The sequence below is a fragment of the Gobio gobio genome (assembly GCF_949357685.1).
Source record: "Gobio gobio genome assembly, chromosome: 5".
NCBI lineage: Eukaryota > Metazoa > Chordata > Actinopteri > Cypriniformes > Gobionidae > Gobio > Gobio gobio.
In genome coordinates, this window is record NC_137101.1 from 701,064 (window position 1) to 726,586 (window position 25,523).

The window sequence follows — 25,523 nt, forward strand, 5'->3', positions numbered from 1 at the left end:
ATTAAGTTTCGTTTTCCTTTCCTGGCGGCGGTTGACTTTTATTTCGGTCTGTTTCGACAACATGGCCGAGGCGTCGATCGTTCAGATTATTTGTGCGCATAATGGATCTATGAAGCTCGATGATTTAATATCAGTATTCGGTATAAATGAAGGAGCCATGGATTCAATCCTCAGCCGGAGCGAGTCGTGTGAGGTGGCCGTGATGAACGGACTGAAGACCGCGATCGCCCGGACCAAAGTTCGCCTGTGTCGAGCCCAAACCTGCTCGGGCTGCGCGAATCTGCACCTGTGCAAATGGCATCTTTTCGGTTCCTGCCGCTTCGCCAGAGGAAGGTGTGTGTGTGTGTGTGTGTGTGTGTGTGTGTGTGTGTGTGTGTGTGTGTGTGTGTGTGTGTTCACAAAGAAAGGAAATGAGATATATTTTATTACAGCCGTACTGAAATGCTACTTCTTCTTCTTCTTCTTCTTCTTCTTCTTCTGAGACTGACATGTCTGACTGTTAAACTGCCAGAGCTTTAACACTATACTCACCAAACTCGACTCAGACCTTCAGACTGCTCTGACTTGGTCAAATTAATATTAATAATCATAAATAGACTTACATTACATTACAATCCCATAGACTTGCATTGACGACATTTTTGACAGTTGTAGTTTAAACAGTCTTGGCTCAAACTCCACTGTCAAACATTCACATTTAAACGGCCAGATGTCTGTCTGTCTGTCTGTCTGTCTGTCTGTCTGTCTATCCCTCTGTCTGTCTATCCCTCTGTCTGTCTATCCCTCTGTCTGTCTATCCCTGTGTCGGTCTATCCCTTTGTCTGTCTGTCTCTCTGTCTGTCTATCCCTCTGTCTGTCTGTCTCTCTGTCTGTCTGTCTGTCTCTCTGTCTGTCTGTCTCTCTGTCTGTCTGTCTCTCTGTCTGTCTGTCTCTCTCTCTATCCCTCTGTCTGTCTGTCTCTCTGTCTGTCTGTCTGTCTGTCTGTCTGTCTGTCTGTCTGTCTCTCTGTCTGTCTGTCTCTCTGTCTGTCTGTCTCTCTCTCTCTATCCCTCTGTCTGTCTCTCTGTCTGTCTGTCTGTCTCTCTGTCTGTCTATCCCTCTGTCTGTCTATCCCTCTGTCTGTCTATCCCTCTGTCTGTCTATCCCTCTGTCTGTCTATCCCTGTGTCGGTCTATCCCTTTGTCTGTCTGTCTGTCTCTCTGTCTGTCTCTCTGTCTGTCTGTCTCTCTGTCTGTCTGTCTCTCCGTCTGTCTGTCTGTCTATCCATCTGTCTATACGTCTGTCTGTCTATCCGCCTGTCTGTCTGTCTATCCGTCTGTCTGTCTGTCTGTCTATCCATCTGTCTATACGTCTGTCTGTCTATCCGCCTGTCTGTCTGTCTATCCGTCTGTCTGTCTATCCGTCTGTCTGTCTGTCTATCCTACTGTCTATCCATCTGTCTATACGTCTGTCTGTCTATCCGCCTGTCTGTCTGTCTATCTGTCTGTCTGTCTATCCGTCTGTCTATCCGTCTGTCTGTCTATCCGTCTGTCTGTCTGTCTATCCTACTGTCTATCCATCTGTCTATACGTCTGTCTGTCTATCCGCCTGTCCGTCTGTCTATCTGTCTGTCTGTCTATCCGTCTGTCTATCCGTCTGTCTGTCTATCCGTCTGTCTGTCTATCCGTCTGTCTGTCTATCCTTCTGTCTATCCGTCTGTCTGTCTATCCGTCTGTCTATCCGTCTGTCTGTCTGTCTCTCTGTCTATCCGTCTGTCTATCCGTCTGTCTGTCTATCCGTCTGTCTGTCTATCCGCCTGTCCGTCTGTCTATCTGTCTGTCTGTCTATCCGCCTGTCCGTCTGTCTATCTGTCTATCCGCCTGTCCGTCTGTCTATCCGCCTGTCCGTCTGTCTATCTGTCTGTCTGTCTATCCGTCTGTCTATCCGTCTGTCTGTCTATCCGTCTGTCTGTCTATCCTTCTGTCTATCCGTCTGTCTGTCTATCCGTCTGTCTATCCGTCTGTCTGTCTGTCTCTCTGTCTATCCGTCTGTCTATCCGTCTGTCTGTCTATCCGTCTGTCTGTCTATCCGCCTGTCCGTCTGTCTATCCGTCTGTCTGTCTATCCGCCTGTCCGTCTGTCTATCTGTCTGTCTATCCGTCTGTCTATCCGTCTGTCTGTCTATCCTACTGTCTATCCATCTGTCTATACGTCTGTCTGTCTATCCGCCTGTCTGTCTGTCTATCTGTCTGTCTGTCTATCCGTCTGTCTATCCGTCTGTCTGTCTATCCGTCTGTCTGTCTATCCTTCTGTCTATCCGTCTGTCTGTCTATCCGTCTGTCTATCCGTCTGTCTGTCTGTCTCTCTGTCTATCCGTCTGTCTATCTGTCTGTCTGTCTATCCGTCTGTCTATCCGTCTATCCGTCTGTCTGTCTATCCTTCTGTCTATCCGTCTGTCTGTCTATCTGTCTGTCTGTCTATCCGTCTGTCTGTCTATCCGTCTGTCTGTCTATCCTTCTGTCTATCCGTCTGTCTGTCTATCTGTCTGTCTATCCGTCTGTCTGTCTATCCGTCTGTCTATCTGTCTGTCTGTCTATCCGTCTGTCTATCCGTCTGTCTGTCTATCCGTCTGTCTGTCTATCCGTCTGTCTATCTGTCTGTCTGTCTATCCTTCTGTCTGTCTATCCGTCTGTCTGTCTATCCGTCTGTCTGTCTGTCTCTCTGAGTGCTGACTGAGTGTTGTAAACTATGGTCTACACTGACGTCAACACAAAATGGCCGCCCTGATCCTCTGAATCAGCCAATAGTGAGCCAGCAAGGGTGAAGTCCCAGCAGCACGACATCAGCCATTTACTGTAATTACAGTACAAGCACTTAATTAAGACACCGAAACTTTAATATTTAAATTAATTTGAAAAAAAATAATTGTGTGAAATGATCATGAATGAGTAACTGAAGCTGTGGGGTCGTTTCAGAGCGATGATGAGGGAACACCAGGGCCAATCTCACCCTTTATGCTAATATTACTCAGATGTTCTGTTATTAATAAATGAGCCTGTAGAAATGGTTATTGTTCTCCTCCACAGACGCGGATGCCGGTTCAGCCATGATGTGCTGTCGGGTCAGAATGCGCTGGTTCTGACGGCTCATGGTCTGGACACACTGGACCTGAGGCAGCTGTGTGTTCTGCTTCTGCAGAGCGACCCGTCTCTCCTTCCGGCCGTAAGAGCTCCACTTATCCTACTCTAACTCTACTCTATAGATACTCTATCCTTCCTACTCTAACTCTACTCTATAGCTACTCTATCCTTCCTACTCTAACTCTACTCTATAGCTACTCTATCCTTCCTACTCTAACTCTACTCTATAGCTACTCTATCCTTCCTACTCTAACTCTACTCTATAGCTACTCTATCCTTCCTACTCTAACTCTACTCTATAGATAATCTATCCTTCCTACTCTAACTCTACTCTATAGCTACTCTATCCTTCCTACTCTAACTCTACTCTATAGATAATCTATCCTTCCTACTCTAACTCTACTCTATAGCTACTCTATCCTTCCTACTCTAACTCTACTCTATAGCTACTCTATCCTTCCTACTCTAACTCTACTCTATAGATACTCTATCCTTCCTACTCTAACTCTACTCTATAGATAATCTATCCTTCCTACTCTAACTCTACTCTATAGCTACTCTATCCTTCCTACTCTAACTCTACTCTATAGATACTCTATCCTTCCTACTCTAACTCTACTCTATAGCTACTCTATCCTTCCTACTCTAACTCTACTCTATAGCTACTCTATCCTTCCTACTCTAACTCTACTCTATAGCTACTCTATCCTTCCTACTCTAACTCTACTCTATAGCTACTCTATCCTTCCTACTCTAACTCTACTCTATAGCTACTCTATCCTTCCTACTCTAACTCTACTCTATAGATAATCTATCCTTCCTACTCTAACTCTACTCTATAGCTACTCTATCCTTCCTACTCTAACTCTACTCTATAGCTACTCTATCCTTCCTACTCTAACTCTACTCTATAGCTACTCTATCCTTCCTACTCTAACTCTACTCTATAGCTACTCTATCCTTCCTACTCTAACTCTACTCTATAGATACTCTATCCTTCCTACTCTAACTCTACTCTATAGCTACTCTATCCTTCCTACTCTAACTCTACTCTATAGCTACTCTATCCTTCCTACTCTAACTCTACTCTATAGCTACTCTATCCTTCCTACTCTAACTCTACTCTATAGCTACTCTATCCTTCCTACTCTAACTCTACTCTATAGCTACTCTATCCTTCCTACTCTAACTCTACTCTATAGCTACTCTATCCTTCCTACTCTAACTCTACTCTATAGCTACTCTATCCTTCCTACTCTAACTCTACTCTATAGCTACTCTATCCTTCCTACTCTAACTCTACTCTATAGATAATCTATCCTTCCTACTCTAACTCTACTCTATAGCTACTCTATCCTTCCTACTCTAACTCTACTCTATAGCTACTCTATCCTTCCTACTCTAACTCTACTCTATAGCTACTCTATCCTTCCTACTCTAACTCTACTCTATAGCTACTCTATCCTTCCTACTCTAACTCTACTCTATAGATAATCTATCCTTCCTACTCTAACTCTACTCTATAGATACTCTATCCTTCCTACTCTAACTCTACTCTATAGCTACTCTATCCTTCCTACTCTAACTCTACTCTATAGATACTCTATCCTTCCTACTCTAACTCTACTCTATAGCTACTCTATCCTTCCTACTCTAACTCTACTCTATAGATACTCTATCCTTCCTACTCTAACTCTACTCTATAGATACTCTATCCTTCCTACTCTAACTCTACTCTATAGCTACTCTATCCTTCCTACTCTAACTCTACTCTATAGATACTCTATCCTTCCTACTCTAACTCTACTCTATAGATAATCTATCCTTCCTACTCTAACTCTACTCTATAGATACTCTATCCTTCCTACTCTAACTCTACTCTATAGCTACTCTATCCTTCCTACTCTAACTCTACTCTATAGATAATCTATCCTTCCTACTCTAACTCTACTCTATAGCTACTCTATCCTTCCTACTCTAACTCTACTCTATAGCTACTCTATCCTTCCTACTCTAACTCTACTCTATAGCTACTCTATACTTCCTACTCTAACTCTACTCTATAGATACTCTATCCTTCCTACTCTAACTCTACTCTATAGATACTCTATCCTTCCTACTCTAACTCTACTCTATAGCTACTCTATCCTTCCTACTCTAACTCTACTCTATAGATAATCTATCCTTCCTACTCTAACTCTACTCTATAGATAATCTATCCTTCCTACTCTAACTCTACTCTATAGCTACTCTATCCTTCCTACTCTAACTCTACTCTATAGATAATCTATCCTTCCTACTCTAACTCTACTCTATAGCTACTCTATCCTTCCTACTCTAACTCTACTCTATAGCTACTCTATCCTTCCTACTCTAACTCTACTCTATAGCTACTCTATACTTCCTACTCTAACTCTACTCTATAGCTACTCTATCCTTCCTACTCTAACTCTACTCTATAGATACTCTATCCTTCCTACTCTAACTCTACTCTATAGCTACTCTATCCTTCCTACTCTAACTCTACTCTATAGCTACTCTATCCTTCCTACTCTAACTCTACTCTATAGCTACTCTATCCTTCCTACTCTAACTCTACTCTATAGCTACTCTATCCTTCCTACTCTAACTCTACTCTATAGCTACTCTATCCTTCCTACTCTAACTCTACTCTATAGCTACTCTATCCTTCCTACTCTAACTCTACTCTATAGCTACTCTATCCTTCCTACTCTAACTCTACTCTATAGCTACTCTATCCTTCCTACTCTAACTCTACTCTATAGATACTCTATCCTTCCTACTCTAACTCAGGCTAACTCTGAGCCGGATCTGGGGAACCTGGGTTCAGCCCCGGCTCGACTGTCAGAATCAGATATAAACTGAGAATCATAATAAAGTCAGAGTTATGAGATATAAACTGAGAATCATAATAAAGTCAGAGTTATGAGATATAAACTGAGAATCATAATAAAGTCAGAGTTATGAGATATAAACTGAGAATCATAATAGAGTCAGAGTTATGAGATATAAACTGAGAATTATAATAAAGTCAGATATAAACTGAGAATTATAATAAAGTCAGAGTTATGAGATATAAACTGAGAATTATAATAAAGTCAGAGTTATGAGATATAAACTGAGAATTATAATAAAGTCAGATATAAACTGAGAATTATAATAAAGTCAGAGTTATGAGATATAAACTGAGAATTATAATAAAGTCAGAGTTATGAGATATAAACTGAGAATCATAATAGAGTCAGAGTTATGAGATATAAACTGAGAATCATAATAGAGTCAGAGTTATGAGATATAAACTGAGAATTATAATAGAGTCAGAGTTATGAGATATAAACTGAGAATCATAATAGAGTCAGAGTTATGAGATATAAACTGAGAATCATAATAAAGTCAGAGTTATGAGATATAAACTGAGAATCATAATAAATTCAGAGTTATGAGATATAAACTGAGAATCATAATAAAGTCAGAGTTATGAGATATAAACTGAGAATCATAATAAAGTCAGAATTATGAGATATAAACTTAGAATTATAATAGAGTCAGAGTTATGAGATATAAACTGAGAATTATAATAAAGTCAGAATTATGAGATATAAACTTAGAATTATAATAAAGTCAGAGTTATGAGATATAAACTTAGAATTATAATAAAGTCAGAGTTATGAGATATAAACTTAGAATTGTGATAAAGTCAGAGTTATGAGATATAAACTTAGAATTATAATAAAGTCAGAGTTATGAGATATAAACTTAGAATTGTGATAAAGTCAGAGTTATGAGATATAAACTGAGAATCATAATAAAGTCAGAATTATGAGATATAAACTTAGAATTGTGATAAAGTCAGAGTTATGAGATATAAACTTAGAATTATAATAAATTAAGACAGAATTATAATAAATAAAGTCAGAATTATGAGAGATTTTCTCTTGATCTCTTGCCTCTGGCCGGTTTAGCACATATTTAATCACATATTAGATGAAATACATACACATTTATTGAGAGGTTAAACAAGGAAGAGGAAGAAAATAAACACACACACACACACACACACACACACACACACACGGGCGTGGTGACCTGGGCTTTGACCTGGGCTGGTTCTACACTGCACGTCACGCTTTTTTAATGCATCACACACTAGTTGGTATACACATATAGATGTTTCTTTGTTTGTATATTTCCTCTACCACACCCAGTTACACTTACACACACACACACACACACACACACACACACACACACACACACACACACACACACACACACACACACACACACACACACACACACACACACACACAGTTGATTGTTGTACTGTATATTTTATTGGCCTTGGTTATTTTGTATTTGTCTCCTGTAAATACAACCCCAAATCAGAAAAAGTTGGGACAGTATGGAAAATGCAAAAAAAAAGAAAAAAGAAGTGATTTCTAAATTTACTTTGACCTGTATTTCATTGCAGACAATATGAACACAAAATATTTCATGTTTTGTCTGGTCAACTTCATGTCATTTGTAAATATGCATCCTTTCCTGTCATTCAGACCTGCAACACATTTCAAAAAAAGTTGGGACAGTAAAGCATTTACCACTTTGTAATGTTGCCGTTCCTTTTCACAACACTTAAAAGACGTTTAGGGACTGAAGACACCAAGTGATGAAGTGTTTCAGGTGTAATTTTGTCCCATTCTTCCTGCAAACAAGTCTTAAGGTGGGCAACAGTTCGGGCTCTTCCACACATTCTCTATTGGAGACAGGTCGGGACTTTGTAATGTGTGCAGAATGTGGTTTTGCATTGTCTTGTTGAAATATGCATGGACGTCCCTGGAAAAGATGTCTTCTTGAAGATGCTCCAAAAATCTCGATGTACTTTTCAGCATTAATGGTGCCTTCACAGAAGTGCAAGTTACCTTTGCCAAGGGCACTGACACAACCCCATACCATGACAGACCCTGGCTTCTGGACGTGTTGCTGGTAACAGTCTGGATGATCCTTTTCTTCTTTGGTCCGGAGCACACGGCGTCCATTCCTCCCAAAAAATAGCTGAAATACTGCTTCATCTGAGCACAGTACACGTTTCCACTGTGTGATGATCCTCCCAGATGCCTCGAGCCCAGAGAAGTCGACGGCGCTTCATAGGGCTTCCTTTTGCCACAGTACAGTTTAACTGGCATTTGTGGATGTAACTACGTATTGTGGTACTTGACAAAGGTTTGCCAAAGTAGTCCTGAGCCCATGTGGTGATATGGCTTCTAGATGATGACGATTCTTGATGCAGTGCCGCCTGAGGGATCGGAGATCACGGTTGTTCAGCTTAGGCTTGCGCCCTTGTCCTTTACGCACTGAAATTCCTCCAGATTCCTTCAATCTTTTAATTATGTTATGCACTGTTGAATGTGAAATATCCAAATCTTTTCCTATCTTTCTTTGAGGAACATTTTAAACATTTCAATAATTTTCTCATGTATTTGTTGGCAAACTGGCGATCCTCGGCCCATCTTTGCTCCTAAAGGATTAGACCTTTCTTGGATGCTGCTTTTGTACCAAATCATAATTACAATCACCTGTTGACATCACCTGTTTCAAATCACATCATTATTTAACCATTTTACCTCATTACTAGCCCTAAATTGCTCCTGTCCCAACTTTTTTTGAAATGTGTTGCAGGTCTGAATGACAGGAAAGGATGCATATTTACAAATGACATGAAGTTGACCAGACAAAACATGAAATATTTTGTGTTCATATTGTCTGCAATGAAATACAAGTCAAAGTAAATTTAGATTTTTTTTTTTGCGTTTTCCATACTGTCACAACTTTTTCTGATTTGGGGTTGTAGTATCTTGGTATGCATAATAAATAAAAAAGTCGCAAAAAGTCGCAATTGTGAGTTATAAAGTTTGACGTTGTTATTTTTATCCCGTGGCTTCCACAAGAATCCCGTAGAATCGTGCTTGTGTTTTAGGTGTGTCACTCCTATAATAACGGGTCGGGCCAGTTCGGCCGATGTCCGGACGGCGAGAACTGTAAGCGGCTCCACATCTGCGAGAAGTATCTGCGCGGCCCCTGCGACTGTCCTCGCGCTCATGACTTCTACGAGCCGCATCCGCTGAAGACCCTGCAGGACAGAGGGATTCCCAACGAGCTCATGCCCATCATGAAGGATCTCTACTCAAACATCGAAGTCCTGAGGCGTCGTTCCAAAGACAAGCCCGGTCCAGGTCCAAACGCCGGCGGCCAGAACCCCCGAAGAGGCCCGAACGCACAGTATCGCCGCCAGTCGAGCGGATTTAACCCAGGCCAAGAGCCTCAGAGGCCTCCACAATCACACAAAGGTGCCACATCTCACCGCTACTACACACCTGCAAACTTGTCTTTTCGGCGACAATCGCCGTTTTCTTATTCAATTGAGTCATTTACGTTAATCGCGTAGAACTGGAGAGTTTTTGTTTTTTTTTTGGGGGGGGGGGGGGTGACGTTACTGAACGGTTTTCCGGGTGCAATCTTTAACAGTTCACAGTCGGCTTGTTTTAAGCGCGGAACACACTTCAATCCGGGTTCCCACCCGAATATATTAAGTATTCAGTCCGTTTTACCACGAAATTCAAACGATAAATGCCGTTTTGACGCTCTATGTGGCTTGACTGATCACAGTTCAAGCGGCCGCGCGATCATCTGTGAAGGCGATCGATCATCTCTTACTAAAGAATAAACATGAATGAACATCTGAAGGTATGCTGAGGATACATTACAACTTACTGTCATGTATATATGTGGTGTAATCGCTAAATAAGTGTTTCAACAGCGGAAAGACATCAATAAAACTTCTGTAAACTAAACAATGTCATGTAGCGTTAGCATCACATTTACCTCAGGCAGTCATTCAGTGTCCACAGACTTTTATTCACTAGAGAAATCAACTCTTTCAATAAATATATTCATTATATTAGCCGTTATATTCATTATATTAGTCGTTATATTCATTATATTGGCCGTTATATTCATTATATTAGCCGTTATATTCATTATATTAGCATTTATGTTCATTATATTAGCCGTTATATTCATTATATTAGCCGTTATATTCATTATATTAGCATTTATGTTCATTATATTAGCCGTTATATTCATTATATTAGCCGTTATATTCATTATATTAGCCTATATTCATTATATTAGCCGTTATTATTAGCCGTTATATTCATTGCCGTTATATTCATTATATTAGCCGTTATATTCATTATATTAGCCGTTATATTCATTATATTAGCCGTTATTATTAGCCGTTATATTCATTGCCGTTATATTCATTATATTAGCCGTTATATTCATTATATTAGCCTATATTCATTATATTAGCCGTTATTATTAGCCGTTATATTCATTATATTAGCCGTTATATTCATTATATTAGCCGTTATATTCATTATATTAGCCGTTATATTCATTATATTAGCCGTTATTATTAGCCGTTATATTCATTATATTAGCCGTTATTATTAGCCGTTATATTCATTATATTAGCCTATATTCATTATATTAGCCGTTATATTCATTATATTAGCCGTTATATTCATTATATTAGCCTATATTCATTATATTAGCCGTTATATTCATTATATTAGCCGTTATATTCATTATATTAGCCGTTATATTCATTATATTAGCCGTTATTATTAGCCGTTATATTCATTGCCGTTATATTCATTATATTAGCCGTTATATTCATTATATTAGCCGTTATTATTAGCCGTTATATTCATTATATTAGCCGTTATTATTAGCCGTTATATTCATTATATTAGCCGTTATTATTAGCCGTTATATTCATTATATTAGCCGTTATTATTAGCCGTTATATTCATTATATTAGCCGTTATTATTAGCCGTTATATTCATTGCCGTTATATTCATTATATTAGCCGTTATATTCATTATATTAGCCGTTATATTCATTATATTAGCCGTTATTATTAGCCGTTATATTCATTATATTAGCCGTTATATTCATTATATTAGCCGTTATTATTAGCCGTTATATTCATTATATTAGCCGTTATTATTAGCCGTTATATTCATTATATTAGCCGTTATATTCATTGCCGTTATATTCATTATATTAGCCATTATATTCATTATATTAGCCGTTATTATTAGCCGTTATATTCATTGCCGTTATATTCATTATATTAGCCGTTATATTCATTATATTAGCCGTTATTATTAGCCGTTATATTCATTATATTAGCCGTTATTATTAGCCGTTATATTCATTATATTAGCCGTTATTATTAGCCGTTATATTCATTGCCGTTATATTCATTATATTAGCCGTTATATTCATTATATTAGCCGTTATATTCATTATATTAGCCGTTATTATTAGCCGTTATATTCATTATATTAGCCGTTATTATTAGCCGTTATATTCATTATATTCTACTGAACCTGTTAGTAATGTCTTGATTATTTCATGCATGTTAAATAAGCCTGTCAAAATAATTTATATAAATGATTATATTTCAACGAATTGGAGAAAAAAGCTATTTTATAATTAGATTTAGAAGTTAATGCAAAAAATGCCTTATGTGAAGTTTACATGTTTGTGTACTGTGTGTTATTTGAGTGTTGATTATTAAACCTAAAAATAAACATCAGCTGAATTACGGCTAATAGTTTGGGCTCTGTTGTTAACCTTTAATATTAATGTGCGAGTAAGGGCTCCCTATATCATTTACAGAAATATTTTCAATAAACTTTTAGATATAATTTAATTCATTCAAGGACAGACACTTTTTGTCTTCCTCAGTAAACCACTGTTAAATATAAAAAATAAATAAAAAGCAATTTTGTAAAACTGCTGTACCGAACCGTCAGTTTTGTGTGCCGTTACACTCCTACTGTCAGTCTTTAATTTTTTTGTCATGCGTCACAACACTTCCTTGAGTTCCAGGCGTTTTTGTGTTGTAAAATTTTTTTTAAAGGTCCCATGGCATGAAATTTTCATTTTATGGCTTTTCATATGATTGGAACATATCTAGAAATAATGCTTTAATCAACACTTACTAACTCGTTCATCTCGACAGCTGTAATGGTACTTTGCATGTGTTACAAAGTTGGTAATAATGATGAAGACGGACTCGGCGTGACTGGGACTCGTGTTTATTCAGAACTCTCAGATACAAACACAATAAACTCGCGCTGACTGACAGCGCTCTCACAACTCATTAGTTACTATAAATAACTTTGTTAGCAATCGCTGAGCTCCGTCTCTGGTACATTAGTGATGTCCGGTTCGCGAACGAATCATTCTTTTGAACCGGTTCTTTTTAGTGAACCGAATCAGTTCACCAAATCGGACTGAATCGTTCTAAACTGTTCGCGTCTCCAGTCAGCGCTGATCCATAATTTACTAAAGTTACTAACTTTCTGACATGAGTGACAGTCCCTCCGACTAGAAATAGACCAATAACCTGAAGTATATGCTGTAACTACAACAGTTCAGACATGCTGAGAGAACTGATGTGAAGTGAACTCAGGTCCATCCGTCTCTCTGGCAGCTGCTCGTGCCTCGTAGACCTCGTTAAACCACGCCCCCTCCGCTCATTTCAAATGCAAAGATGTCAGCCAATCACAACAGTGGGCATTTTCACTGAAGTCTCACAGCAGACACGCCTCTTGAAGCAGGGCATTCAGCCACAGGGCAAACAGCAGTATAGAAAAAATGCCTTTTATTTCTAAATTATGACATTTTATGATGTAAAAATCATACTAACAATATAAGTACACCTCAGGAAACATTATAAAATAATAGAAAAATGCTATGCCATGGGACCTTTAAAAGTGACGCACAGAAATGTGTAAGTTGCGACACTGTCACCTTTTTTACTCTGAGGAGTTTGCAGGTCTGTCCTGAACTGTTCAATATGACTTTAAGAGATTCAGTGAGCAGTTTGAAGATGTGTCTGTCTCTCCCCTTAGAGAAAACCGAGATCTGCATGTATTTCATCAAAGGCCACTGCATACACGGAGGTAAGGGCGTAACTCTGATCATGTGATGCATAGAGTCGTGTGTGCGACGTGACCTGAGCTGCTCTCTTGTTTTCCAGACTCGTGTTTTAAAGAGCATTCCAGCGTGCCGTACAAATGGGAAGTTAGGGAAGGATGCGAGTGGAAAGCTCTTCCCGACAATGAGGTCATAGAGAAAGAGTACTGTGATCCTGCAAGAATATACAGGTGTGTGTGATTCGCTCACATTTGTGGTTTGCCGTGTTGAGTGTTTTGACTGATTCTCTGTCTCTCGAAGCTCTGGAATGGACCCCGTCTGCTTCGATACGATGACCCAAGGCCTTCACAGTGTGCGGCGTCTGTCCACTGTGCCCTCAGTGGTCCAGCCCAACTTCATTCTGACCACCGAGTGGCTTTGGTACTGGCAGGACGAGTATGGAAACTGGATCCTGTATGCTACAGCGGTACGGGACTGTTACAGCGTAATATAACTATATTTTTCAACATTTCACGGCCTCATGATGTTCTATTTTATTCATCAAGTAACGTACATTATGTAATCAGATTACTTTTGTGATGTAACAAGTATCGCATTACAAGTAACGTGCATTATGTAATCAGATTACTTTTGTGATGTAACGAGTATCGCATTACAAGTAACGTGCATTATGTAATCAGATTACTTTTGTGATGTAACGAGTAACGCATTACAAGTAACGTACATTATGTAATCAGATTACTTCTGTGATGTAACAAGTAACGCATTACAAGTAACGTACATTATGTAATCAGATTACTTTTGTGATGTAACGAGTAACGCATTAAAAGTAACGTACATTATGTAATCCGATTACTTTTGTGATGTAACGAGTATCGCATTACAAGTAACGTACATTATGTAATCAGATTACTTTTGTGATGTAACGAGTAACGCATTACAAGTAACGTACATTATGTAATCAGATTACTTTTGTGATGTAACGAGTATCGCATTACAAGTAACGTACATTATGTAATCAGATTACTTTTGTGATGTAACGAGTATCGCATTACAAATAACGTACATTATGTAATCAGATTACTTTTGTGATGTAACGAGTATCGCATTATAAGTAACGTGCATTATGTAATCAGATTACTTTTGTGATGTAACGAGTATCGCATTACAAGTAACGTGCATTATGTAATCAGATTACTTTTGTGATGTAACGAGTATCACATTACGAGTAACGTGCATTATGTAATCAGATTACTTTTGTGATGTAACGAGTATCGCATTATAAGTAACGTGCATTATGTAATCAGATTACTTTTGTGATGTAACGAGTATCGCATTACAAGTAACGTACATTATGTAATCAGATTACTTTTGTGATGTAACGAGTATCGCATTATAAGTAACGTGCATTATGTAATCAGATTACTTTTGTGATGTAACGAGTATCGCATTACAAATAACGTACATTATGTAATCAGATTACTTTTGTGATGTAACGAGTATCGCATTATAAGTAACGTGCATTATGTAATCAGATTACTTTTGTGATGTAACGAGTATCGCATTACAAGTAACGTACATTATGTAATCAGATTACTTTTGTGATGTTACGAGTATCGCATTACAAATAACGTACATTATGTAATCAGATTACTTTTGTGATGTAACGAGTATCGCATTATAAGTAACGTGCATTATGTAATCAGATTACTTTTGTGATGTAACGAGTATCGCATTACAAGTAACGTGCATTATGTAATCAGATTACTTTTGTGATGTAACGAGTATCGCATTACAAGTAACGTGCATTATGTAATCAGATTACTTTTGTGATGTAACGAGTAACGCATTACAAGTAACGTACATTATGTAATCAGATTACTTTTGTGATGTAACAAGTAACGCATTACAAGTAACGTACATTATGTAATCAGATTACTTTTGTGATGTAACGAGTATCGCATTATAAGTAACGTGCATTATGTAATCAGATTACTTTTGTGATGTAACGAGTATCGCATTACAAGTAACGTGCATTATGTAATCAGATTACTTTTGTGATGTAACGAGTAACGCATTACAAGTAACGTACATTATGTAATCAGATTACTTCTGTGATGTAACGAGTAACGCATTACAAGTAACGTACATTATGTAATCAGATTACTTTTGTGATGTAACGAGTATCGCATTACAAGTAATGTGCATTATGTAATCAGATTACTTTTGTGATGTAACGAGTATCGCATTACAAGTAACGTACATTATGTAATCAGATTACTTTTGTGATGTAACGAGTATCGCATTACAAGTAATGTGCATTATGTAATCAGATTACTTTTGTGATGTAACGAGTATCGCATTACAAGTTACGTGCATTATGTAATCAGATTACTTCTGTGATGTAACGAGTATTGCATTACAAGTAACGTGCATTATGTAATCAGATTACTTTTGTGATGTAACGAGTATCGCATTACAAGTAACGTACATTATGTAATCAGATTACTTTTGTGATGTAACGAGTATTGCATTACAAGTAACGTACATTATGTAATCAGATTACTTCTGTGATGTAACGAGTATCGCAGTACAAGTAACGTACATTATGTAATCAGATTACTTTTGTGATGTAACGAGTATCGCATTACAAGTAACGTGCATTATGTAATCAGATTACTTTTGTGATGTAACGAGTAACGCATTACAAGTAACGTTCATTATGTAATCAGATTACTTTTGTGATGTAACGAGTAACGCATTACAAGTAACGTTCATTATGTAATCAGATTACTTCTGTGATGTAACAAGTAACGCATTACAAGTAACGTACATTATGTAATCAGATTACTTTTGTGATGTAACAAGTAACGCATTAAAAGTACTGTACATTATGTAATCAGATTACTTTTGTGATGTAACGAGTATCGCATTAAAAGTAATGTACATTATGTAATCCGATTACTTTTGTGATGTAACGAGTAACGCATTACAAGTAACGTACATTATGTAATCAGATTACTTTTGTGATGTAACAAGTAACGCATTAAAAGTAATGTACATTATGTAATCAGATTACTTTTGTGATGTAACGAGTATCGCATTACAAGTAACGTGCATTATGTAATCAGATTACTTTTGTGATGTAACGAGTAACGCATTACAAGTAACGTTCATTATGTAATCAGATTACTTTTGTGATGTAACGAGTAACGCATTACAAGTAACGTTCATTATGTAATCAGATTACTTCTGTGATGTAACAAGTAACGCATTACAAGTAACGTACATTATGTAATCAGATTACTTTTGTGATGTAACAAGTAACGCATTAAAAGTACTGTACATTATGTAATCAGATTACTTTTGTGATGTAACGAGTATCGCATTAAAAGTAATGTACATTATGTAATCCGATTACTTTTGTGATGTAACGAGTAACGCATTACAAGTAACGTACATTATGTAATCAGATTACTTTTGTGATGTAACAAGTAACGCATTAAAAGTAATGTACATTATGTAATCAGATTACTTTTGTGATGTAACGAGTATCGCATTAAAAGTAATGTACATTATGTAATCCGATTACTTTTGTGATGTAACGAGTAACGCATTACAAGTAACGTACATTATGTAATCAGATTACTTTTGTGATGTAACAAGTAACGCATTACAAGTAACGTACATTATGTAATCAGATTACTTTTGTGATGTAACAAGTAACGCATTACAAGTAACGTACATTATGTAATCAGATTACTTTTGTGATGTAACGAGTATCGCATTACAAGTAACGTACATTATGTAATCAGATTACTTTTGTGATGTAACGAGTATTGCATAACAAGTAACGTACATTATGTAATCAGATTACTTTTGTGATGTAACGAGTATTGCATAACAAGTAACGTACATTATGTAATCAGATTACTTTTGTGATGTAACGAGTATCGCAGTACAAGTAACGTACATTATGTAATCAGATTACTTCTGTGATGTAACGAGTATCGCAGTACAAGTAACGTACATTATGTAATCAGATTACTTCTGTGATGTAACGAGTATTGCATTACAAGTAACGTACATTATGTAATCAGATTACTTCTGTGATGTAACGAGTATCGCAGTGCAAGTAATGTACATTATGTAATCAGATTACTTCTGTGATGTAACGAGTATCGCAGTACAAGTAATGTACATTATGTAATCAGATTACTTCTGTGATGTAACGAGTATCACAGTACAAGTAACGTACATTATGTAATCAGATTACTTTGTGATGTAACCAATAATGCATTACAAGTTACGTACATTATGTAATCAGATTACTTCTGTGATGTAACAAGTATCGCATTACAAGTAATGTAATCAGATTACTTTTTGATGTAACAAGTACCGCATTACAAGTAATGTAATCAGATTACTTTTGTGGTGTAACAAGTATCGCATTACAAGTAACGTACATTATGTAATCAGATTACTTCTGTGATGTAACAAGTAACGCATTACAAGTAACGTACATTATGTAATCAGATTACTTTTGTGATGTAACGAGTATCGCATTACAAGTAACGTACATTATGTAATCAGATTACTTCTGTGATGTAACAAGGAACGCATTACAAGTAACGTACATTATGTAATCAGGTTACTTCTGTGATGTAACAAGTAACGCATTACAAGTAACGTACATTATGTAATCAGATTACTTCTGTGATGTAACAAGTAACGCATTACAAGTAACGTACATTATGTAATCAGATTACTTCTGTGATGTAACAAGTAACGCATTACAAGTAAAGTGCATTATGTAATCAGATTACTTTTGTGATGTAACGAGTATCGCATTACAAGTAACGTACATTATGTAATCAGATTACTTCTGTGATGTAACAAGTAACGCATTAAAAGTAACGTACATTATGTAATCAGATTACTTTTGTGATGCAACAAGTAACGCATTACAAGTAACGTACATTATGTAATCAGATTACTTTTGTGATGTAACAAGTAACGCATTACAAGTAACGTGCATTATGTAATCAGATTACTTCTGTGATGTAACAAGTAACGCATTACAAGTATTTTATATTTTATTTCTATTTTATTCATCAGGACGGGGGTCATAACTTGTCCTCCATCTCTAGCGCTGAGCTGGAGCAGAAGTACCAGGCCGATAGCAGTGCTGTGGTGGAGTTCTCAGCCGGATCACAGATGTACACACTCAGCTTCCAGGGTAAAATCACCTTTACCATCAGTGTTGGGGAAAGTTACTTGTGATGCGTTACAATATTGCATTACTCCCTATATATATTACATACTTAGTTACTTTTTAGTTACTATATTAACTATTGTACAAATGTTTATTGAATGTTGAAAGTAATGTTTTAATTCAGTACTTTAAAAAGTGTATAAAAATGTATTCAAATGAAAAGTAACTAACTTAAAATTTTTTGTAAATTTCTAAAGTAATGTATTGCTTCAAAAAAGTAATCTGATTACATAATGCACGTTACTTTTAATGCGATACTTGTTACATCACAAAAGTAATCTGATTACATAATGCACGTTACTTGTAATGCGATACTGGTTACATCACAAAAGTAATCTGATTACATAATGCACTTTACTTGTAATGCGTTACTCGTTACATCACGAAAGTAATCTGATTACATAATGCACGTTACTTTTAATGCGATACTTGTTACATCACAAAAGTAATCTGATTATATAATGCACGTTACTTGTAATGCGATACTCGTTACATCACAAAAGTAATCTAATTACATAATGCACGTTACTTGTAATGCGATACTCGTTACATCACAAAAGTAATCTGATTACATAATGCACTTTACTTGTAATGCGATACTCGTTACATCACAAAAGTAATCTGATTACATAATGCATAACGTAACTTGTAATGCGATACTTGTTACATCACAAAAGTAATCTGATTACATAATGCACGTTACTTGTAATGCGATACTTGTTACATCACAGAAGTAATCTGATTACATAATGCACGTTACTTGTAATGCGATACTTGTTACATCACCGAAGTAATCTGATTACATAATGCACGTTACTTGTAATGCGATACTTGTTACATCACAGAAGTAATCTGATTACATAATGCACGATACTTGTAATGCGATACTTTACTCGTTAAATTACAAAGTAATCTGATTACTTAATGCACATTACTTGTAATGCGATACTTTACTCGTTACATCACAAAAGTAATTGGATTACATAATGCACATTACTTGTAATGAGATACTCGTTACATCACAGAAGTAATCTGATTACATAATGCACATTACTTGTAATGCGATACTCGTTACATCACAGAAGTAATCTGATTACATAATGCACGTTACTTGTAATGCGATACTTGTTATATTACAGAAATAATCTGATTACATAATGCACGTTACTTGTAATGCGATCCTCGTTACATCACAAAAGTAATCTGATTACATAATGCACGTTACTTGTAATGCGATCCTCGTTACATCACAAAAGTAATCTGATTACATAATGCACGTTACTTGCAATGCGATACTCGTTACATCACATAAGTAATCTGATTACATAATGCACGTTACTTGTAATGCGATCCTCGTTACATCACAAAAGTTATCTGATTACATAATGCACGTTACTTGTAATGCGATACTCGTTACATCACAGAAGTAATCTGATTACATAATGCACGTTACTTGCGATGCGATACTTTACTCGTTAAATTACAAAGTAATCTGATTACATAATGCACGTTACTTGTAATGCGATACTCGTTACATCACAGAAGTAATCTGATTACATAATGCACGTTTCTTGTAATGCGATACTCGTTACATCACAAAAGTAATCTGATTACATAATGCACGTTTCTTGTAATGCGATACTCGTTACATCACAGAAGTAATCTGATTACTTTACTCTTTACATCACTGAAGTAATCTGATTACATAATGCACGTTACTTGTAATGCGATACTCGTTACATCACAGAAGTAATCTGATTACATAATGCACGTTTCTTGTAATGCGATCCTCGTTACATTACAAAAGTAATCTGATTACATAATGCACGTTTCTTGTAATGCGATACTCGTTACATCACAAAAGTAATCTGATTACATAATGCACGTTTCTTGTAATGCGATACTCGTTACATCACAGAAGTAATCTGATTACTTTACTCTTTACATCACTGAAGTAATCTGATTACATAATGCACGTTACTTGTAATGCGTTACTTGTTACATCACAAAAGTAATCTGATTACGTACTTGCGTTACTCCCATCACTGAGTGTGAGAGAGTACATTTGTCAACATGGTAACATTATCTGACTGGTTAACATTGCAGTGATAATCTTTAAGAAGCTTCACACATCTCTGTAAGCCAATAAGGCTGAATACGATGACTGTCGTCTTAATGCCATCTAATCTTGCTCTTCAGATATGATCCAGGAAAACAAACGCTACACAACCAAAAAAGTCATCAGACGTCGTCCCAAATTTGTGTCCGCAGCTGACGTACGAACAATCAAGACAGCGTAAGAAAACGTGCTCCTGCGCTCAGACTCATTCTCTCTCAAACGTTCTGAAACGAGTATGACCCTCTTCCCATCTGTTCTCAGGAAAAGGACACCCAACAATTTCAAGGCTCTGCCGGAACACTGGGATAAAGCTCTGACTCCTGAAACCGGATTCAAGGTGAGCGGAGATTTTAGGACTCCTTCACAATGTGACTGATTTGCACGACATGTTGATGTTGTTCTGCGCTGTTTTGCACAGAGTGTGTCGCTGCTGAGCACAGCAGGGGAATACATCAGAATCAAAGAGCTGTTCAATCGCACCATGAAAGGCTTCAGCATTCTGAAGATTGACAGGATCCAGAACAAAGCATTATGGGAAGTGTTTCAGTGGTAAGTCCCCGAGGCATGCACTTCCATTCTAAGATGAATTACAGCAAGTCTGACGGTTTGCACCCCTTTCAGGCAGAAGGATTGTATGAAAAAGAGCAACATTTACAATAATTACAAGTAATGAAAAATTACATTACTTGTAATGCGTTACTTTACTCGTTACATCACAGAAGTAATCTGATTACTTGTAATGCGTTACTTTACTCGTTACATCACAGAAGTAATCCGATTACTTTACTTGTAATGCCTTACTTTACTCGTTACATCACAGAAGTAATCCGATTACATTACTTGTAATGCGTTACTTTACTCGTTACATCACAGAAGTAATCTGATTACTTTACTTGTAATGCGTTACTTTACTCGTTACATCACAGAAGTAATCCGATTACTTTACTTGTAATGCGTTACTTTACTCGTTACATCACAGAAGTAATCCGATTACATTACTTGTAATGCGTTACTTTACTCGTTACATCACAGAAGTAATCTGATTACTTTACTTGTAATGCGTTACTTTACTCATTACATCACAAAAGTAATCTGATTACTTTACTTGTAATGCGTTACTTTACTCGTTACTTCACTGAAGTAATCCGATTATATTACTTGTAATGCGTTACTTTACTCGTTACATCACAGAAGTAATCCGATTACTTTACTTGTAATGCGTTACTTTACTCGTTACTTCACAAAAGTAATCTGATTACTTTACTTGTAATGCGTTACTTTACTCGTTACTTCACTGAAGTAATACGATTATATTACTTGTAATGCATTACTTTACTCATTACATCACAAAAGTAATCTGATTACTTTACTTGTAATGCGTTACTTTACTCATTACATCACAAAAGTAATCTGATTACTTTACTTGTAATGCGTTACTTTACTCGTTACTTCACAAAAGTAATCTGATTACGTTACTTGTAATGCGTTACTTTACTCGTTACGTCATTTTATGCGATACTTTGCACCTCTTTCAGGCAGAAGGATTGTATGAAAAAGAGCAACGGAGGCCGAGATGTGGCCGAGAAGCAGCTCTTCCACGGCACGGACAGCAGATATGTAGATGCCATCTGCCTGAACAACTTCGACTGGAGGATCTGTGGAACTCACGGCACAGCCTATGGAAAAGGTGAAGTTCAGAAAGTCCAGATAATAAACAAGAATACAAAAATTCGGTCATCATTTACACACCCTGAGAACGTTTGCTGTTAGCTGGGTAATTAATATCAGAATTTGCATTTTTGGATAATCTGATTACGTTACTTATAATGCGATACTCGTTACATCACAGAAGTAATCTGATTACTTTACTTGTAATGCAATACTCGTTACATCACAGAAGTAATCTGATTACTTTACTTGTAATGCATTACTTTACTCGATACATCACAGAAGTAATCTGATTACGTTACTTGTAATGCGTTACTTTACTCGTTACATCACAGAAGTAATCTGATTACTTTACTTGTAATGCGTTACTTTACTCGTTACATCACAGAAGTAATCTGATTACTTTACTCGTTACATCACAGAAATAATCTGATTACTTTACTTGTAATGCGTTACTTTACTCGTTACATCACAGAAATAATCTGATTACTTTACTTGTAATGCGTTACTTTACTCGTTACATCACAGAAGTAATCTGATTACGGTACTTGTAATGCGTTACTTTACTCGTTACATCACAGAAGTAATCTGATTACGTTACTTGTAATGCGTTACTTTACTCGTTACGTCAAAAAAGTAATCTGATTACGTTACTTGTAATGCGTTACTTTACTCGTTACGTCACAAAAGTAATCTGATTACTTTACTTGTAATGCGTTACTTTACTCGTTACATCACAGAAGTAATCTGATTACTTTACTCGTTACATCACAGAAGTAATCTGATTACTTTACTCGTTACATCACAGAAATAATCTGATTACTTTACTTGTAATGCGTTACTTTACTCGTTACATCACAGAAGTAATCTGATTACGGTACTTGCAATGCGTTACTTTACTCGTTACATCACAGAAGTAATCTGATTACGTTACTTGTAATGCGTTACTTTACTCGTTACGTCAAAAAAGTAATCTGATTACGTTACTTGTAATGCGTTACTTTACTCGTTACGTCACAAAAGTAATCTGATTACGTTACTTGTAATGCGTTACTTTACTCGTTACGTCACAAAAGTAATCTGATTACGTTACTTGTAATGCATTACTTTACTCATTACATCACAAAAGTAATCTGATTACTTTACTTGTAATGCGTTACTTTACTCGTTACTTCACAAAAGTAATCTGATTACTTTACTTGTAATGCGTTACTTTACTCGTTACTTCACTTAAGTAATCCGATTATATTACTTGTAATGCGTTACTTTACTCATTACATCACAAAAGTAATCCGATTACTTTACTTGTAATGCGTTACTTTACTCGTTACTTCACAAAAGTAATCCGATTACATTACTTGTAATGCGTTACTTTACTCGTTACATCACAGAAGTAATCTGATTACATTACTTGTAATGCGTTACTTTACTCGTTACATCACAGAAGTAATCCGATTACATTACTTGTAATGCGTTACTTTACTCATTACTTCACAAAAGTAATCTGATTACATTACTTGTAATGCGTTACTTTACTCGTTACATCACAGAAGTAATCCGATTACATTACTTGTAATGCGTTACTTTACTCGTTACACCACAGAAGTAATCCGATTACATTACTTGTAATGCGTTACTTTACTCGTTACATCACAGAAGTAATCCGATTACATTACTTGTAATGCGTTACTTTACTCGTTACATCACAGAAGTAATCTGATTACATTACTTGTAATGCGTTACTTTACTCGTTACATCACAGAAGTAATCCGATTACATTACTTGTAATGCGTTACTTTACTCGTTACACCACAGAAGTAATCCGATTACATTACTTGTAATGCGTTACTTTACTCGTTACATCACAGAAGTAATCTGATTACATTACTTGTAATGCGTTACTTTACTCGTTACATCACAAAAGTAATCTGATTACATTACTTGTAATGCGTTACTTTACTCGTTACACCACAGAAGTAATCAGATTACGTTACTTGTAATGCGTTACTCTTATGTTAGCTGGGTAATTGATGACTGAATTGGCATTTGAATGCTTTGAATATCCATCGTCTCTTTTTGCAGGTAGTTATTTTGCCAGGGATGCGAAATACTCGCACAGCTACACCAAAGACTCAGGCACTCGATCCATGTTTGTTTGTCGGATCCTGGTTGGCCACTACACCAAAGGCGTTTCCGACTACCTGCGGCCGCCGTCCAAAGATGGAGGAGACACCATCTTCTACGACAGCTGTGTGAACGACATCTACGATCCGTCCATATTTGTTGTGTTTGAAAAGCACCAGATCTACCCCGAGTATCTAATCGAGTACAGAGACCCGAGTGAGTATGAGCCACAGATCCGTCCTGCGGTCACCAGACCAGCTGTGCAGCCGGTGGTTAGATCCATTCCTTCATACAGCAGCACAAACGCCAGAGTTAGCGCCACGCCGGCATACATCTCCTTCACAAACACCTCCTCAGCTGCTCCTTCCTCAGTCGCCTCCACCACGCCGGCATACATCTCCTCCACAAACACCTCCTCCTCCTCCTCCTTCTCGTATGCTTCTCCCTCACGATCCTCTTCCTCAACTTCAGCTTCTTCAAAGTCTTCAAAGTCAGACTGCACCATTTGCTGATTGGGCACCATGTGATCACTTCGTGGGCTTTAGAGGACGCCAGTAAACTGATAATCAAGTTATAATTGTTACGCATGAATTCAAAATGGCAGAGGAAGAGATGTTCTGGGGTCTTGTGCTCTCAGGTTAAAGTCGTGATGAAACCAAAGTAGCGACAGATCTTCCGTTTTAACCACGAGTTTGTCCTCTTTTAGGTTGTCTTGTCCATGAATTTGGTAATTTATGCAAAACAAAAAAGAAGTGTCAGTTTCTTTATGAAATATACATTCGTTAAAAACTTAGCAATCAAAATGGCTCCTAAATCCGTTTGTAGCGAATTATTAAAAAAAATGTAGGGCTAGGTTTGGTTCTGCGCATCTGTTGTTGATTGGACGTTGAGATGTGTGGGCGTGGCTCTTGAAAGTAAGTGTATGCAGTGGGGGCGGGGTTTGAGAACACTAAATGATTGGAGAATCCTGCATATGTCACCGGAGAGAAGACTGGCGTTTCATTGGAAGATATACTCAAATATTACATAATCCGAAATAAAATCAACATATTCATGAAATATGAAATATTCACAGGGGATTTTTATGCCTTGCTGTCTTTAATGGAAATCTATACTTTGTCTTGATCTTTGGAATAATCTCAATATTTGAGATAATTGTCACAATAAAGCTTTCCAGTACACA

At 36.9% G+C, this 25,523-nt stretch overlaps 1 protein-coding gene across 1 annotated transcript; it reads left to right on the top strand.

The window, feature by feature from the left end:
• On the top strand, positions 1-25,523 carry LOC307126172 (protein mono-ADP-ribosyltransferase PARP12). The gene is made up of 12 exons (XM_079816578.1): positions 1-333; positions 3,065-3,200; positions 9,114-9,483; positions 13,130-13,180; positions 13,258-13,384; positions 13,455-13,620; positions 18,273-18,393; positions 20,629-20,725; positions 20,810-20,885; positions 20,967-21,097; positions 22,084-22,235; positions 24,299-25,523. The coding sequence occupies exons 1-12, from the start codon at positions 62-64 to the stop codon at positions 24,850-24,852; spliced, it is 2,253 nt and encodes a 750-aa protein (XP_079672704.1). The 5' UTR covers positions 1-61; the 3' UTR covers positions 24,853-25,523.

Excerpts from the sequence above, each read along its gene's own strand:
- LOC307126172 (XM_079816578.1), top strand. The coding sequence starts at position 62 with ATGGCCGAGGCGTCGATCGTTCAGATTATTTGTGCGCATAATGGATCT. Across the intron at positions 9,484-13,129 it reads GCCTCCACAATCACACAAAG|AGAAAACCGAGATCTGCATG; the intron begins GTGCCACATCTC and ends CTCTCCCCTTAG. Across the intron at positions 20,886-20,966 it reads CTCCTGAAACCGGATTCAAG|AGTGTGTCGCTGCTGAGCAC; the intron begins GTGAGCGGAGAT and ends TGTTTTGCACAG.